The 17,003-nt window shown below is 34.7% G+C and overlaps 1 protein-coding gene across 1 annotated transcript in view; it reads right to left on the bottom strand.

Annotated features, from left to right (window-relative positions):
- The window catches only part of LRP1B (LDL receptor related protein 1B), a 1,793,989-nt gene that overhangs the window by 944,725 nt on the left and 832,261 nt on the right, over positions 1-17,003 (bottom strand). The window contains exon 6 of the mRNA XM_033112843.1: positions 3,222-3,479. Within this exon, the coding sequence (XP_032968734.1) occupies positions 3,222-3,479 (258 nt within the window). The remainder of the gene's footprint in view (positions 1-3,221; positions 3,480-17,003) is intronic.

Here is a 17,003-nt window from a genome sequence, read left to right as displayed (position 1 = left end):
TAGGTGGACCATGGGATTTGAGTGGAAAAAGGCAAGGTACATCAGCTGCCTGCAAAGAATCCAAACGATAAACTTTCATTTTATCCTGAGATAAATAGTTTTGACTTTAAGTAATAAAGCACCATGATCCTTCTAGCATAGCAATAGACATTGAAATGCATATATATGTCCACATCGGAACATTAGAGTGTACAACTTCACCAGTAATCATAAGAATGCAAATTAAAACAATGTGATCAAATTCTCATTAATCAGGTAGAGAAAGATAATTGTAAAGTTTGCAAAAATTCAGTATTTAAGCATATACCTTATAAATCAAGTATGCCAAGTTTCTATGCTGATCTCTGTATCATTATGTGACACTGTGTACTCTTAGGATAATGCTGTAAACTTCCATAATCATCTTCAGAAGTGCAGACTCATTATAAGTTGACACAATTTGGGACTAGTGTTTCTACTGATGTAGGTGGATTATATTACCCTGAGATTATGCTTGTATTTGTAGTATGGAAACAGTCTGGTCATTCTCGAGCAGAGACACCTTGATAGAGGATGCCTGTGAAACAGTGAAGGCTATGAAATTTCTAAGCTAGGCTGAGGTAAATAGAGTATATTTCACAATTAAAAAAGGTCATTGCTTAGTATTTATTGAAATCAAGATGTAAGGACTTCTTATTCAAAAAAAAAATTCCCTTCTTCAAGCTTGCTTTCCTATCTATAAACTGACAATTATAAACAGGATATGTACATATGACATTTTTGTGATGATAATGAGATATATATGTAGAATTGTTAGTGCACTAAACCACATTCAGTAAATGTTGTCTATGAATATTATGTGATTATGAGAGAGTTGTTACCTCAAGAGAAAAAAGTAAGATTGATGAAAGACAGAAGTATAGTATCAGAATCCAAAAGTTATCCAATCAAAAATTTAAATTAGTAGGTCTTGGCAGATGTTGAAGTGGAAAATAAATAAGGTTGACATTGAAACATACACACATATAATGTTTTCTGCAAGTAAATTCAGAGAAATGAATTTAAAAATAATGGGGTAGGGAAAACTAAAGAAATAATCTCTGAAATAGTGGATAGTGACAGTTACTCAGGCATAGTCTCATCAGTTCATTACTTTTGTTCATATGGTGTAACAGAGATTTTATGCAATTATACATGTAAGGAATATTCATATTTCATTATAAACTCACAAACTGTCATGGTGAATGCAGAGACTATCATATCCAATGGCAGCTGTTCTGTGACATGTTGATGAAATATGTGACTTACAAGTGATGATAGAGGACCATGGTCCTACTCATACCTCTGTCTCACTCCCATCATTAAATTACACACATTTAATCACTTTTTTCTAACGTGACTGAAACTGCATGGCTGAAATACGACTTCATCAAATGTGATCTATTCTAATTAAAATGTTTCCATTGCATTTGTTTTCTATAGTTCAAAATGAGTGTTCTATTTAACATTTCAATGAATTACCTTAGGAAAAGAAATCTCTTTTTTTTTATTGGCCAAGAATTGTTTTATAAATCAAATTAAATCTAATTTACTAATTATTTTCTATAGTCTAATGTGTAATTGCTTGACCATCCCAGATTTACTTAAAACAATATTTTAAAATATATATTCAAGAAAGGATTACTATAATTATTAGGGCACATTATGTAGAGAGGAAATGTTGCTTAAGTAAGCATAGAAAATAATTTTACCTGGAAACTTAGTGAATATTGTAGCTATTTGATTGCCAATATTCCATTTGCTAGGGACAAATTCATTTGGATTAAGTGAGGTAATCACTAACATGGCGGGAACTGGGGGGCTTTTATTCAGTTTCCAACTGTTAGCTAAGCCAGTGTCTGTAACACTCAAATCACACGGCTGCACTCCTTGCATTAGTTGCACTTGGTATTTACTATTTATTATGAATTGTTATCTCTCCATAGAATCCTTGAAGTAGCCAGGGTCCACTGCTTTCTCTATGCATCTTGGTCCACTGTCAGAATGAAAGGTTTTATCAATTGTTTTATTTAAAGGGATCTTCAAAGTGTTAGATTCTATTTGTTAAACATTTATTTCCACTCACTTATGTATGCAAAATCATACCTTCATATCCCATTTTTTTAAGATTTTTGCCACTGATTTAGTTCATCTAATCATAATTATCTAACATTATATCATGCTATTTCTTATTTTTAATAAAGATCAATAACCAATCCCTTTAATTGTATAGCAAAAACATTAATAAAATATGATTATTGAATCCAACATCCAAATACTACATTTATTCAATTACAGAAGTCTCTCTTTTTTCCGTCTTCATTGTATATTCTTTTTCATTTGTCTACCTATTTTTATGTTAGCAGCATTTGTAAGAATAAGAATTTTTCTATATATCATAAAATGAATGGATACATCTTGAAATTACCATACATACAGTTTCCCCAGGCAAGCACAGATAAATTTTTATACTCTTATGTGAGAGCGATGGAGGGAGGGAGCGAGGGAGGGAGGGAGAGAGAGAGAGAGAGAGAGAGAGAGAGAGAGAGAGAGAGAGAGACACGGAGACAGATAGGATGCATGTATATGTGAGTGAGGTAGTGAATGTGTGTAACAGCGTGATTTCAGTTTATGATAATATGCAGGAAGAAAACAACAGTTACTAGTTTGTGAATTTCTGGCATGAGAAATCAAAGTGAGTCACAAATCATAAATCACTCTTTGGAAGAAGAGTGTATAAAAACTGTGATTTGCTGTTGAAAAAAAGTCAGCAAACCAAGTCGCAGTTACCATTTTGCATAACCTTAATGGTTTTCAAGATATTTTAACAAATACTACACAGTTGATGAGATTATAATTATGAATTATTTCTTGCTTTTAAAAAAATTCCCATCTTCACTATCACATTGTGAACTATTATTTAGTGAAAAAAATCACAATTCTCATCTAGGTGATACTTTAATAAACTTTAGAGAAATAATTAAAATTAACTGCAATTTATTACTTGCATAAACAGTGAATCTATGTATATACATACGTGTGAGTATATGAAAAACATGTAGGGAACATGTTTATTTTAAGCGCATTCATACTTCCATACATAGCTCTCCCATAAGCTAGGCTAGGAAATCTAAGAATCCTGTCTACTAGTGTGTAAATAAAATCCTTAAGGAGTGGCATATAATATGAATTGAAACACTCACTGTGGAAGGATTGAAGGATATTGATTGTCCATTCATCTGTTAATCGTCCTGTTCTGGTTATCTGGATACATTTGAGCTGATTTGAAGATTCTCTTGATTGAATCCAACAAATCATATCTTCATTGTAAAGAAAATCCAGAGTATGAATTTCATTGCCATTGACTAAGCTCAGAGTTGCCATTTTACTTCCATTAAGATAGAAAACCTCAATTGTTTCGGAATTTGCAATTAACAGCATAGGTGGTCTATCTGTAGGTTCTGGAACAAAAGAGAAAGAGGAAAGTAAGTAAAGTCAAAGAGAGTTACATGTTTTTGTTGTTGTTGTTGTTTTTACAATTCTGCATTAGTTAATGAGTTATTCTGTATTTTAGTGCATCTTTAAAATTAAAAAAAATGATTGCAAAGTAATTTATTCATGACCCTTATATATGCTTCACTAACTATGTATTTCAGCTCAGTTCTCTAAAGAAAACAGTCCATAATGGGTTAGTCATAAAATGTTGTCCAAATATGAGGACAATGCTATTTACTTTCATTGTTGGTAAAAAAAAAAAAAAAAAAAAAAAAAAAAAAAACAGGAGCTTGTGAGTAGTTTTTCTAGCAATGATGATGGATCTGGACTGACCTCTTCACACAGTTTTACAGGTTTCCCTTGTGAGCAGGGACATGCTTTTTTGAGGTGTATGTATGATGTCAGAAGCAGATTCTCTGGAGCAGAATATGCAAAGCTCATAGGCTTGTTCATACCAAGAGCACCTGTGACCTCAGACTTATGGCTCCTTGACTGGTCCCAGGAGCCAAATAATCACACATTCCCTTAGTGAATGGATTATGATCACTGAGCTACTTTCTTCCTTATTCCTTCCTTATAGTCAGGAGAATAAGATTCTAAAGGTAAAAGAAACTTGTCCAATACTACTTTTTGAACAGACATTTTTGCTTGTGTTAAGATTGGTGAGTTTTTGATGAATATGTACTAACTGACCAGAATTTCAATATCTTTTAAGATTTGAAGATAACAGTAAAATCTCATATAAAACAATGTTGAAAGAGTTTAGCTATATAGTCATATTCCGAGTAACTTATTTGATAATTAGGGAATAGAAAAAAAAATAAGGAAGATCTTCACCTCTTTTTTTCTCTGCCCTATATGCAATGCTTCATTAAATCTGTGGCTCTGATATCAAACATCCCGGAATCTGGCCACTTCCCAAGGACTACTATAATCTCCTGATACAAGTGACCATCTTCTCTCAACTAGATCATTCCAACAACCTTGAACTGGTTTCTCTGCTTCCATCTGTGCTCGCCTCCTTTTATAGTCTGTCTCACACAATAGCCAGTTATACCTTTAAAATGGTAAGGCACATCACTCAGTCTTCTGCCCAGTTCCTCAAAGGGCTCACATTCCAATCACAGTCAAAATCAAAACCTCTATAATGGCCTATAAAGCTCTACCTGATTTGTATTTTCATTACCTCTTTGACTCCATTTCCTTCATCTCCTGACTACTCTCATCCTTGTGCGTCTTACTCTAGATACACTGACTTTCTTACTGTTCCTTGAACAGGCCAGGTAAGCTGCCCAATCAGAGGCTCTTCCTTCTTCTTGGAATTATCATGATCCATACATAAAAATGGCAAACTTGCTCACCTCCTTTTGGGTATTATTTGAATGTCACCTTTCTGGTGAGGATGTCTCTTATTATTTTGTAAAAACTGCAAGCTCCTATACTTTCTATTCCCCTTTGTGATTTATTTTTCACTTGTGACTACCAACAATTATATACATCTTATTTTTTTCTGATTTATTATTTTTCTACTTTTGCTAATGTATCTTTAGCATTTAGAAAAAAGCTTGGAACACGATGTCCATTCAGCACAAATTTTCTGAATAAGTAAGTCACACATACAACTCTTGTGTAGAATTCTCTAGAAACATTTTGTAAAATGTTACAAAATAATTTGGTTTTCTTAACCTATGAATGGAACCCAGAGAAAGACTGGCTTTTTAGACAATTTCATAAATGTTATTTGATTATTCAAAAAACCGATACTGAGAACTGTAAAGGTAGGAGAAAAACAAATATATATACAATGACTAATATAGTTAAATTAATCTAATATTTTGAATGTATTATTTAATAGTCTTTATCTTTTCTGGTGGGAGTAGAGAGATCCATCTCCTGTTTTTCTCAGATAGAAATGCTCTCCAATGACACAGATGATTTGTGTCTCCCCTCACAGATTTAAATGCATCCCTCTAAAATGCATCCCAAGGCCTTCCACGAGTATTTAAACTTTTACCCCCTAAGATGTTCTCTCAATTGAGCCACAGAATTTTTCTATGCCTTTAGAAAGACACCAAAAGTTTTTGACTTAATAAAAACATGAAAAAAGCAAAAATAACAACAAGAAAAGTCTCAATAAAATTACAAAAGTGGTTAGCCTGAAAGTTTCTTCCCAGTACAGAAAACATATTTGTCCTGGACTGCCTAGTATAAACCAACAAAAAAGAAGTCTCAAAAATGCTAAGATCATTTCCACAATAAAGAGTTCTCTCAGAAATGTCAGTAAAATTGTGAGTTATCATTGTTTAACATAACCTTGTCAAGGGACCACATCTGGGCTTGGTTAGCCAGTTGGCTTCTCTCTTAATTTCCTTTTTTTTTTTTTTAATTAAAGTTTATTGGGGTGACAATTGTTAATAAAGTTATATAGGTTTCAGGTGTACAATTCTGTAATACATTATCTATAGATCACATTGTGTGTTCACCACCCAGAGTCAGTTCTCCTTCCATCACCCTATATTTGATCCCCTTTACCCTCATCTAATTTCTTATAGCCATCTTGAACCATGTAACACTTGCCCTTTGTCAATCCCTAATTTGGAATTCTAGACTTGGTGTTTTTTACCGCTCCTAGCTGTGTTGCTTTCTAGTTGGCCTTGACACTCTTGAAACCTGCTAGATCATAGATTTCTCAGATTATGAAGGGGTCTTAGATGACTGTGTTATCAGATTAAGAAAAATAAACTGAATTAATGTTAGTGCTTACTGTCTTCATTTGACAACTGAAATGACTTTAAATCATTCAAAAATTCATTCAAAAATTTTAGTTATTCAAAAAGTCATTCAAATGAGACTTTTAGTCTCATTCAAAAATGAGCCATTATTGAAAGCTTCTTTGTTGCCTAGCTTTATGAGAAGTCCAGATGTAGACACTAACTTCTTAACTGGCTACCAGTCAGTACATTTAAGTAAACATTCTTTGGAGAGAAGTTGGCATATGAAGGAGTACTGAGATTCCCCTGAGAAACTGAGATAAAAATGAATTAATAATCAACACAGGCAATACTTACCGTGCTTCCCCGAAAATAAGACCTAACAGGAAAATAAGCCCTGGTATGATTTTTCAAGATGACATCCCCTGAATATAAGCCCTAATGCGTCTTTTGGAGCAAAAATTAATATAAGACCCGGTCTTATTTTGGGGGAAACACGGGTATTTGACTTAACTGATCAATCTATTTGATTTTTATAGCTGCTTTTTCAGTGACTCAGTTGATTGTTTTAATGAAAAACATATCAACCAATGATTTTAAAGCTTCAGACAAACAGAAACCAATAAAAAGAAAATCGGATGCTTCATAATCTAACATGATTTGACATAATAATGGTGACTTTATAATTCAAATGACATACCGGAGGAAGAATATTTATAATATTAGTTGCTAGGTACTGTACTGAAGTAATGATTTCTGTGGGTCTTGTATTCAATAGTTTTTGCTAATTATTAAGTGTGGTTTCCCTCTTTAGACAAGTAAACTTAAGGCCTAGCATGGGAGTTGGGGAGGGAGGGGAAGAAGCCATTGAAACACAAGAGCCACAGAAATCATCAGAGGTGAAGGATGTGCATCTTTTATTTTTCCTCTTTTATTACTTCATGATGAAAGCTGGCATAGGTCTGGTGAAGGTAATCTGTCTCTACCTGCATGGCTTCTCACTGTAGTGTGCATCATTACCTCAAGTTTCCACATGCCAGTTGAAGAGCACCATTAGCTTGGGTAATGAGGATAGAAGACTGACCAGAATAAATGTGATGTTCTTATCAGATGTCATCCTTAGAGTTAGTGAACAGTTTTCCCAAAGGAACAGTTGAAAGGCATATTCGCTTTCTTCAGCCAAAGGAATACCTACATCAACACTTAGAATAAATAATAACTTTCCACATAGAAGGGGCTGAAGCACAAGAAAGCACTCAGTCAATATTCTACCTTAGAGAACTATGATTTTGGCTGAGTAAACCTCACCAACGGGCTGTCAATCGATCCATGCCAGAGAAGGAAATTGTCTTCGTCCTTTTCATCACTCACCATATGTCAACAGCATAAAAAAACAGTATTTTCTCTCCTAGTTATGGAGATGTGTTTACGTGTTCTGTGTGATCAGAAAGTGATTTATTCCTATCGTATATATTATACTAGTAAGTGCTATAATTTTTAAAGACTGATTAAAAAAAAACTGTAAACTAAAAAGATAAACTTGGAAACACAGAAAAGCTCATTTGACTAGATTCATAAAAATACCTATTTAAATTCTAAACTACTATAACCATTTTCTTACCAACATATCCTTATCTTCTCATTATCAAAAATATACTAAAAGTGTATTTATACACTATAACAATATGATTTAGACATACAATCAATAGTAAATAATATTTTCAGGGTAAATACAAATTACTTTTAAGGTTTCAATTAAACTTCCCATTTTTGCAATCGATTCTAAAAACATTATTTTAGCAAGTTTCCTTTTAAGTGATTGGAATTGTGGATTCAGTAACTTACAAATAAATACAAACCTAATAAATATTTATGCATATCAAAAATGCATATATATGCACATATATGTATATAAATGTATATTTAATTAAGCCTGCAACTGTGAACAATTTTCTCCACTGAGTGAAGTTCAGTAGGTGCAACTCGATATTCGTTGGGTCAAATATAAACAACAACAATAAAAGAAATCCAGATACAACTAGATGAATGGTTAAATAACGACTTGCATGTAAGATATATAAAATAAAAAGACAGAGTAAGATTAAAAGGATGAGAATAGAGAAATGTGTAATCAATACAGCTGAAAGAACTCTTTTGTTTTTTTAACCAATATGAACATAAAATAATGAAAAGAGAAATTTTAAAGGTTTTACTTTTAATTTATCGTATACAAATTATATGAAATCTTTGAAAATAAGGAAAATGTGATGAAGTTAGAAATGAGAAGTAAGAATTACAAGTTAACAACTTGTAATAAAAAATCATGCAAAACCTTATAGGATGTAAATTACTACTATATGAAACAAAATGAAGAGCAGTCTGTGTAGAGAATACATTTCAAACATTCTAAAATTATGCAAAGAATAGAAAGAGTTGAATATGAAATATTAGGAGAAAATAATTTAGTATTAAAAGGAGGGAAAGTCATTATTCAAATAATATAATAAATTATAGATCAAAGTTAACCAAACCGAACTAAAAATACAAATAAAATTGCCATATTACCCTGAAAATAAGACTGGATTTTATATTAATTTTTGCTCCAAAAGATGCATTAGGGCTTATTTTCAGGGGATATCTTATTTTGTTCATGTAAAACAATCTACATAAATTCATGGACAGCAAACTACATCTATTCATGTACAGAAATCTGCATTTATTCAAATACAATCATGTTGTCTTCTTCTGGAACATTATCATAACTGTCTAAACCCCAAATTCTGGCTTTAATTTCTTGTGACTCCATTTCCTGTAGAACCATTGGCCCCAATCTCTCATGTCCAGCAATAGAGCTCTCCTTAAATGAATACTTCTTGTCCATGTAGCCTGCTTGTAGTGCATTGGCAACACAGCTGTCAGTGATTTTATCCCATGAATTCTTCACCCAAATCACAACCTCCTGCAGGCTAGGCTTCACAAAGTCTTCCATGCTGATTTCTCTCCATTCTATTTTCAATGTAGTCATTGATTTCCATTCACAAATGGTCCCTGAATGGCTTGTCTATTGCAATATCAAGAGTCTGGAGATAGGCAGCCATTCCTGTGGGAATCATTATTTGACCTATTTTTCTCTCTGCAAAGAAGTTCTTCATGTCTTTAGTGTGGTAAGTGCTGGCTGAATCCCAGACTAGCAGACTTCTTTGGCCACCTCACGAAACAAGTGGCAGCATTAAATTGACCCACTTCCTTATAACTGTTTGTGTGCTCTAGGCTTTTTCAGTTTCAAGAACATAAATGCCTGAAACACGTTCAACCTTATCTTTTTTGCCCTTAGTGATGATTAGAGGTGGGGCTTTCTTTCCATCCAGACAAACTGCCAAAATACAGGTAACATGTGCAATTTCGGAACCAGTGGAGAGAATGAAGATTAAGGAAGCACCCCTTTGATCAATTGTCATTTGAGATCCTTGGCCCATAAACACTGCAGTTTCATCCACAGCAATCATGTTGGAGAGTTGGTATTTAAAAAAGTCAATGCCATCAACAAAGGACTTGGATGCAAGTGCACGTTTAATAACTTCAGTATTTTCCAGCTTGAACAGTGTTATCGATCTTAGAGACAGTTCATATTGTTGAAAGAAGCCATCCAGCCAGTGTTGTGATCCTTAGAATTCTTCTGGGGATATTTCTACCTGTGGTGCCATTGCAATGGCAATAGCTTGAATATCAGCCCTGCGCACAACCAAAGCCTTTGCTCTCCTGTCAGCAATCCATTCACAGATGATGTCTTCCAGCTCAGAAAATAATGGTTGCTGACCTGATCCACACTTGCGCTTCCTAGCATTTCCCTCATCCACATGTTGACTGAGGTTATCATTCTCTGTTCGCCATTTTTGAACCATTCGGAAATCCAACTTCTCTTTGCAGAAAGCCATAAGATTTTTGCCCTCAGAGTCCTCCACAATTCCTTTCTTATACTTGCTGGAATAGCTCTTTATTTTTTAACTCAACTTGTCTGGGAGTCAAAATATTATTCCCTTTAAATCTACCATTAAATCAAGTGTTAATTGAAAACTTAAGAGACAGGAGTGGAAACAAAAATGATGACAGATAAGAATGATGGTCCATACAAAAGCGACAAAAAGTAGCAGGCACCAAAATTCAGAAAACATTTCTTTATCTCACACAAATGTAAGTACTTCCATTACAACACATGATGAATTCTGAAGACTCATATTAGATACAACCACGTCCATTCGTTATCAAGTGCTCACATTATTCATGCATTGTGTGTGTACTCCGATTGGTCATTCAGCAATAAGTCTTGAGTTCATTTGTTTACATAGTCGTTTACCTCTCATCCAAAGTCGCCCATTGGGTATTTATAAATACTTAATTATAATTTATATTATCATTTATCTTAAGTATTAATGTCAATAATATTATTTATTTATATTTAAGTATATATTAACATTATTATTTTATAATTCAATAAGTCCATCATGTGATGCAATGGACGTCATGTGCAATGGACATCTATCTGATTAATGATCTTAACTGGGGCTTGTTTTGGGGATAGGGCTTATATTACAAGCATCCTGTAAAATCACGCTAGGGCTTATTTTCGGTTTAGGTCTTATTTTTGTGGAAATACATTAATATCACATAAATGAAAAATTAAAAGATATGTTTGAAATCTATTTTTTTCCATTTCTAAGACATATATGACCAAATTTGTTTCTGTTTTCCTCAAATATTTTTTTAACGGAAAATATCTTTACTGAAAAGAAGGATACTTAGAATAAGGATATATTGTGCCATATATCAGAATAAACTCTTTTATCTCATTTTATAAAAGAATAAATGAAATATGAATCAAATGTAAACACATTAAAATGCATTAGAAGCAGTATTGGGCTAAGCAAAAAAATGTATATTGTTACAATAATGCTAAAATTTATCTCAGCACTATCTTTTATTGTCACAGTGTATTTGTACTGATCTAATTTTTGATTGGATGAAAATCCTTTTTTAATATTATTTTTATTTTATTTTTTTAGTTATTTAAAGATCTAAGGCACTCAGCTAGGATCTAACGGAAATCAGTAAGACAGTCTTCCTTCAGGAAAGATAATCTAGGAGAAAGATTGAGGTATTATACAAACGTTCTATATTTTCAAATCAGGTTTGGCACCTTTCATGAAAGATGTATTGTGACATTGAGTTTCAAAGCATGGTTACATTTATCTTGAATATGATCCAAATATTCATGTCCTCCAAATCTGTGTGATGACACCCCAACTCCCAAAGATAATGTTATTACAAGTAATGGGAGGACTTTGGGAGGTGCTTAAGTCATGAGGGTAAAACCCTCAGAAACAGGATTGGTGCTTTATAAAACAGGCTCCAGAGAGATCCCTACCTCCTTTTGCTATGTGAGGATATAATATGCCTGCAAATGGCTGTGACCTAGAGAGAAATCTTACCATTCTGGTATCCTGATCTCAAATTTCCAGTTTTAAGAACTGTAAGAAACACATTGCTGTTGTTATAAGCCACATAGTTTGTGGTATGTTAAAACAGCACAAACAGACTAAGACACATCTGTTTAGTAGAATCAAAAGTTCCTAAATAGTGATGGCATTTGAACTCATCCTGTCATTAATAGAAGATCAGGAATCGGACATGCAGAAATTAAAAAAAAAGAAAAGAAAAAAAATCAGGTAGAACAAATAGCTTTAACAAAAGCACAGATGTGGGAAACATTAGAATATATTGGGAAGATACTGACTTCAGTTTTTCGGATTTCTGAAGGGTAGAGTTTGTATGAGTAGTGGAAGTACTTCATAACAAAAGTAACAATAGCTGTTTTTTAATCATTTTTGTTTGTTTGTTTGTTTTTCCCCCCTCTGGTAAATAGTGGAGTAGGTAAATGCTGTGCCCACATCCTCTCAAGAACACATCAATTACAACTAAACCACAGAACAACCATTATTGAGAATCGCCTAATGTCTAGCTGAACTGAAGCCCTACAACTGTGGACCTATAGAGAAGTGACCACAAGATTGGTAGGAGGGGCAGAGACACAGAATGAGCTAGTCCCACACCTGTGTGTGACCATTACAAATTGTGAGGCATATCTCAGCTGCAGAGGCTCTCCTCCCTCCTGAGGAGCAAGGGGTCCCAGCCCCTCCCCAACCGAGGGAATTAGTGCTAGGGAGAGAAGTCCCCACATTTCTGACTGTGAAAAACAACAGAGATTGTGGCTGAGTGAGATGAAGGTCAGCTGGAGCATCAGGCACTCCTCTTAAAGGGACCATGCATGGACTTACCCACTGATGGCAGAATCACTCGTTGTGAGCTCCAGTGCCGGGGAAACAGCTTGAAAGGAACCAGGGGCATACAGGGAAGAAGTGAGTTGTCTAACTTCAGAGTAGGAGCTGGAGGGGCTACTTTCTCCCAGATGGAAGAGCTGGCAGAAGCCACTGTTTCTTTGTTGAGCCCTCCCTTTCCATGCATGCAGATACATGCAGAGGTTATATCTGAGTCTACATCGAACTGGCTAACACTGTTCATTCACTTAGCCCTGGTGATTCAGAGACCCTGCTCGCACATTCAGCTTTCAGGCCCACCTAAGCCACTTCCAGTGGCTTTTCTGTATAAATGACCTGCATTGGCTCATGCTGTAGACTTTCTTGAAATCTCCCAAAGGTTCACAAAACCTAAAAAAGCGGCATCTGGCTTGTGTATGTCCAGTACTTCTGGCTGAGCAGCCCTAAGCCCAGCACTAGCAATAGCCAGCCTTGGTTCCTGGCTTGGACTCTCAAGGCAGCTCCAAGCACAGCACAAGTAGCAGCCATCTCTGGATTACTTTGTGGCTCATGCCAGGTGGACTGCAGCTGAACTTGGCCTGCCTCAGTTCCCCTTCTAGGAGTCCGGGGGATTGATAGGCAATGTAGACACTTTTGAACTGAATCTGGCCATCACTGGCCACCTCCAAGGACAACACATCCAAAGGGCATACAGGGTAGGCATGAGAGACCCACTAGAGTAAACCCTACTTTGTAGGGACAGCCCCTGCACAACAGTCACAGTCAGTCCTCACAACCAATCAGCTTGAGGGGCTATCCTTCGTATTGATGTGCAAACAGTAATCACATCACAACTACAACAGGAGGTCATACAGCTCCTACACAAGAAGCACACTGGAGCTCCTGGCTTTGGTGACCAGGAGAATTGCACCACTGGGTCCCACAGGACAACTACTATGTAAGGCCACTATACTAAGACCAGGACTATAGCATAGCAGCCCTACATATAAACAAACACAGGGAGGCAGCCAAAATGGGGAGACAAAAAATCATTTCTAAAATAAAAGAACATAGCAATGCTCTACAAATGAACTGAACAAAACGGACACAAGCAATCTACCAACCACAGAATACCAAACACTGGTTATAAGGATGATCAATGATTTCAGGGAGAACTTCAACAAAGAGGTAGGAAAAATAAAAATGGAGCTAGAAAACATACAAAAAGAACCAGTCAGAAATAAAGAACACGATAACAGAAATGAAGAATACATTAGGGGGAATCAAGAGTAGATTAGATGAAGCAGAAGACTGAATCAGCAATTTGAAAGATAAGGTAGCAGAAATTACCCAATCAGAACAGCAAAAGTTATCAAAAAAAATAAATAAAGAGAGAGTTTAAGGGGAAAATATCAAGTGTACAAACATTCGCATCATAAGGGTACCAGGAAGAGAAGAGAGTGAGCAAGGAATTACAAACCTATTTGAGTACATAATGACTGAAAACTTCTCTAACATGGAGAAGGAAATAGATATACAAGCCCAGGAAGCTCAGGAAGTCCCAAACAAGATGAACTCAAACAGGCCCACACCAAGATGCATCATCATTAAAATGACAAAGGTTAAAGGCAAAAAGAGAATCTTAAAAGCACCAAGAGAAAAGCAATTAGTTATCTTCAATGGAGTTCCCATATAAGACTATCAACTGATTTCTCTGAAATTTTGCAGGACAGAAGGGATTGACAGGAAATACTCAAAGTGATGAAAAGGAAGTTCCTACAACCAAGATTACTCTATATAGCAAAATTATCACTTAGTCTCAAAGGACAGATAAAGAGCTTCCCAGACAAGAAAACGTTAAAGGAGTTCCTCACCACCTAACCAGTCACAAGGAACCTTAGAGAGATTTCTTTAAGATGAAAAAAAATACAAAAATAAATAAAAATATGAATAATAGAATGGCAATAACTACATATCTATTGACAATTGCTCCAAATGTAAATGTACTAAATGTTCCAATCAAAAAGTAGGGTGGCTGGATGGACAAGAAAACAAGACCCTTACATATGCTTCCTACAAGAGACTCACTTCAGATTGAAAGACATACACAGATTGAAAATGAAGGGATGGACAAAAGATATTTCATGAAAATGGAAATGAAAAAAAGAAGTTGTGGTAGCAATACTTATACAAGACAAAACAGATTTTAAAACAAAAGCTGTAATAAGTGGCAAAGAAGGACCCAGTAATCCCACTTTTGGGTAATTATCTGAAGAAACACAAAACACTACTTTGAGGAGCATGTGCATTCATATGTTCATTACAGCATTATTTACAATGGCCAAGATGCGGAGGCATCCTGGGTACCCATCGATGGTTATATACATAAAGTGGAGGTAGAACTTATATACAATAGACTATTGCTCTGCCTTGGAAGGAAATGAGTTCTCGCCATCTGCAGCAGCAGATGTTCTTGCCATGGATGGACCTGGAGGGTATTGTGCTGAGTAGAGTATGTCAGAGAGAGAAGAATGCAGTGTCATTTCACTTACATGTGGAATCTAAAGAACAAAATGAACAAACAAAACAGAAACAAACTTATAGATGCAGAGAACATTTTGATGGTTACCAGATGGGAGGGGTGTTGGAGGTGAGTGAAAAAGGGGAAAGAATTAAGAAGTACAACTTGGCTGTTACAAAGTAACCATGGGGATGTAGGGTATAGCATAAGTAATATAGTCAATGATATTGTAATAACTATGTATGGTATCAGCTGGTTACTAGATTTATCGGGGTGATAGATGGGAGGGGGTTTGGTGACAGGGTGAAAAAGGTGAAGGCCTTAAGAAATACAAATTAGCAGTTACAAAATAACCATGGGGAATATAGTAAATAATGTGGTAATAACTATGTGTAGTGCCAGATGGGTACTAGACTAGTCAGAGGTATCACTTCTTAAATTATATTAATGTTTAACCACTATTCTGGACATGTGAAATTAATATAAAATAATACTGAATGTCAAGTGTAATAAAAATTTAAAAGGGGTGTGTGTGTGTGAAGGGGAATAAGAGGTTCAAATGTCCAGGTATAAAACAAGAAGTTATGGGGATGTAACGTACAGCATGGAGAATATAGTCAATAATATTGTGATAACATAGTAGGGTGTCAGATGGTTGCTTGATTTATGGTGATCACTGCTTTAGGTATATAAATATTGAATAATAATAATAACAGTGTATCCCTGAAACTAATATAATATTGTTTGTTAGCCATATTTTAATAAAAATCTAATAATAATAATAATAATAATAATAATATTAATAATAATAATCTGATTGACATAAGAACAGTCAGGAGCTGAAACCCAGCTTGCTACATTACCTAGAGGAAGGGATGACCAAAGCTTTGATTCCCAGAGCTCACCGGGAATATGTAACCATGCAAATCATATATGCCCAGGTTTCTATAATCATCCCACTTTCCAATATTCATATATAGTACTATCATGGATAGGTATAAATCTTTTTGCATAAATTTTGGTTTCACTTCAATTAATTCTCCTCTTTTCAAAGCAGGCAATTTATTAAATATACGATTATATATGTAAAAAAATAGTTACAAAAGCTAACCCCTTTTGAGTATGCTTTAGGAGCCAGACACCGCAATCCATGCTTCAGATTTATCAGTTTATTGTATACTCACAACATATCTATAAATCGGTGCTAACATTATCCACTTTTCGTAAATAAGAAAACTAAGAAATGTAGAATGTAAGTAGCTTGTTTATTATCACATCGCTGCAAAGTAAAAACAACTGGATTCAAAATCACAGAGCTTATAGTAACTGAGAAAGTACGTTGAGGAAAGATTGCACAAGTTATTGAATGTCAAAATAATAAAATTATTTTTAACTTGGGGTACAATGGGAAGCCAGTGCAAATTTTGGAGACTATAACATGATAAACACTATGCTTTAAGATCAATTTGGAAATGATGCATAGGATACTATATGGGTAAGTAGAATATAGTGAGATGGATAAATTTCCTATTTGACTTTTTAAGTTTTTTGTGCTTTTACTTTCAAAGTGGTATAGTGTGATTCATATCAGATGGGAAGGTAATATAAAAAAGTCTTATTTACATACTGCTTTGGTCGTGGTTTTCTGGAGTGAGGTTTGAAAGGAGTTAGGTTAAAGAAAACAGCATCTTTTTTTCTGTTTATATTGATGCAGTGTGGAAACAAAGAATGTCCATTTGTGCCAACATTCCTACTAGAAGCAGAGGTCATTAGGAGAAAAGTGATCGGCAGAGAATTTTTAGAGGTTCAGTAACATACTAGGTTCTACACATGGAAATAAAGAAAGGTATTAATCTTATTTTTAATAATAAACAAGTTAACCCAAAATTATGGAAAAAAAAATTCTGGACACAGGCATTGGATATCAGGATTACTGAGCATAGAAAT

This window comes from Rhinolophus ferrumequinum, chromosome 8, assembly GCF_004115265.2.
Source record: "Rhinolophus ferrumequinum isolate MPI-CBG mRhiFer1 chromosome 8, mRhiFer1_v1.p, whole genome shotgun sequence".
NCBI lineage: Eukaryota > Metazoa > Chordata > Mammalia > Chiroptera > Rhinolophidae > Rhinolophus > Rhinolophus ferrumequinum.
The sequence above is the reverse complement of the archived record's forward strand: the minus strand, read 5'-3'. Positions and strand labels throughout refer to the sequence as shown.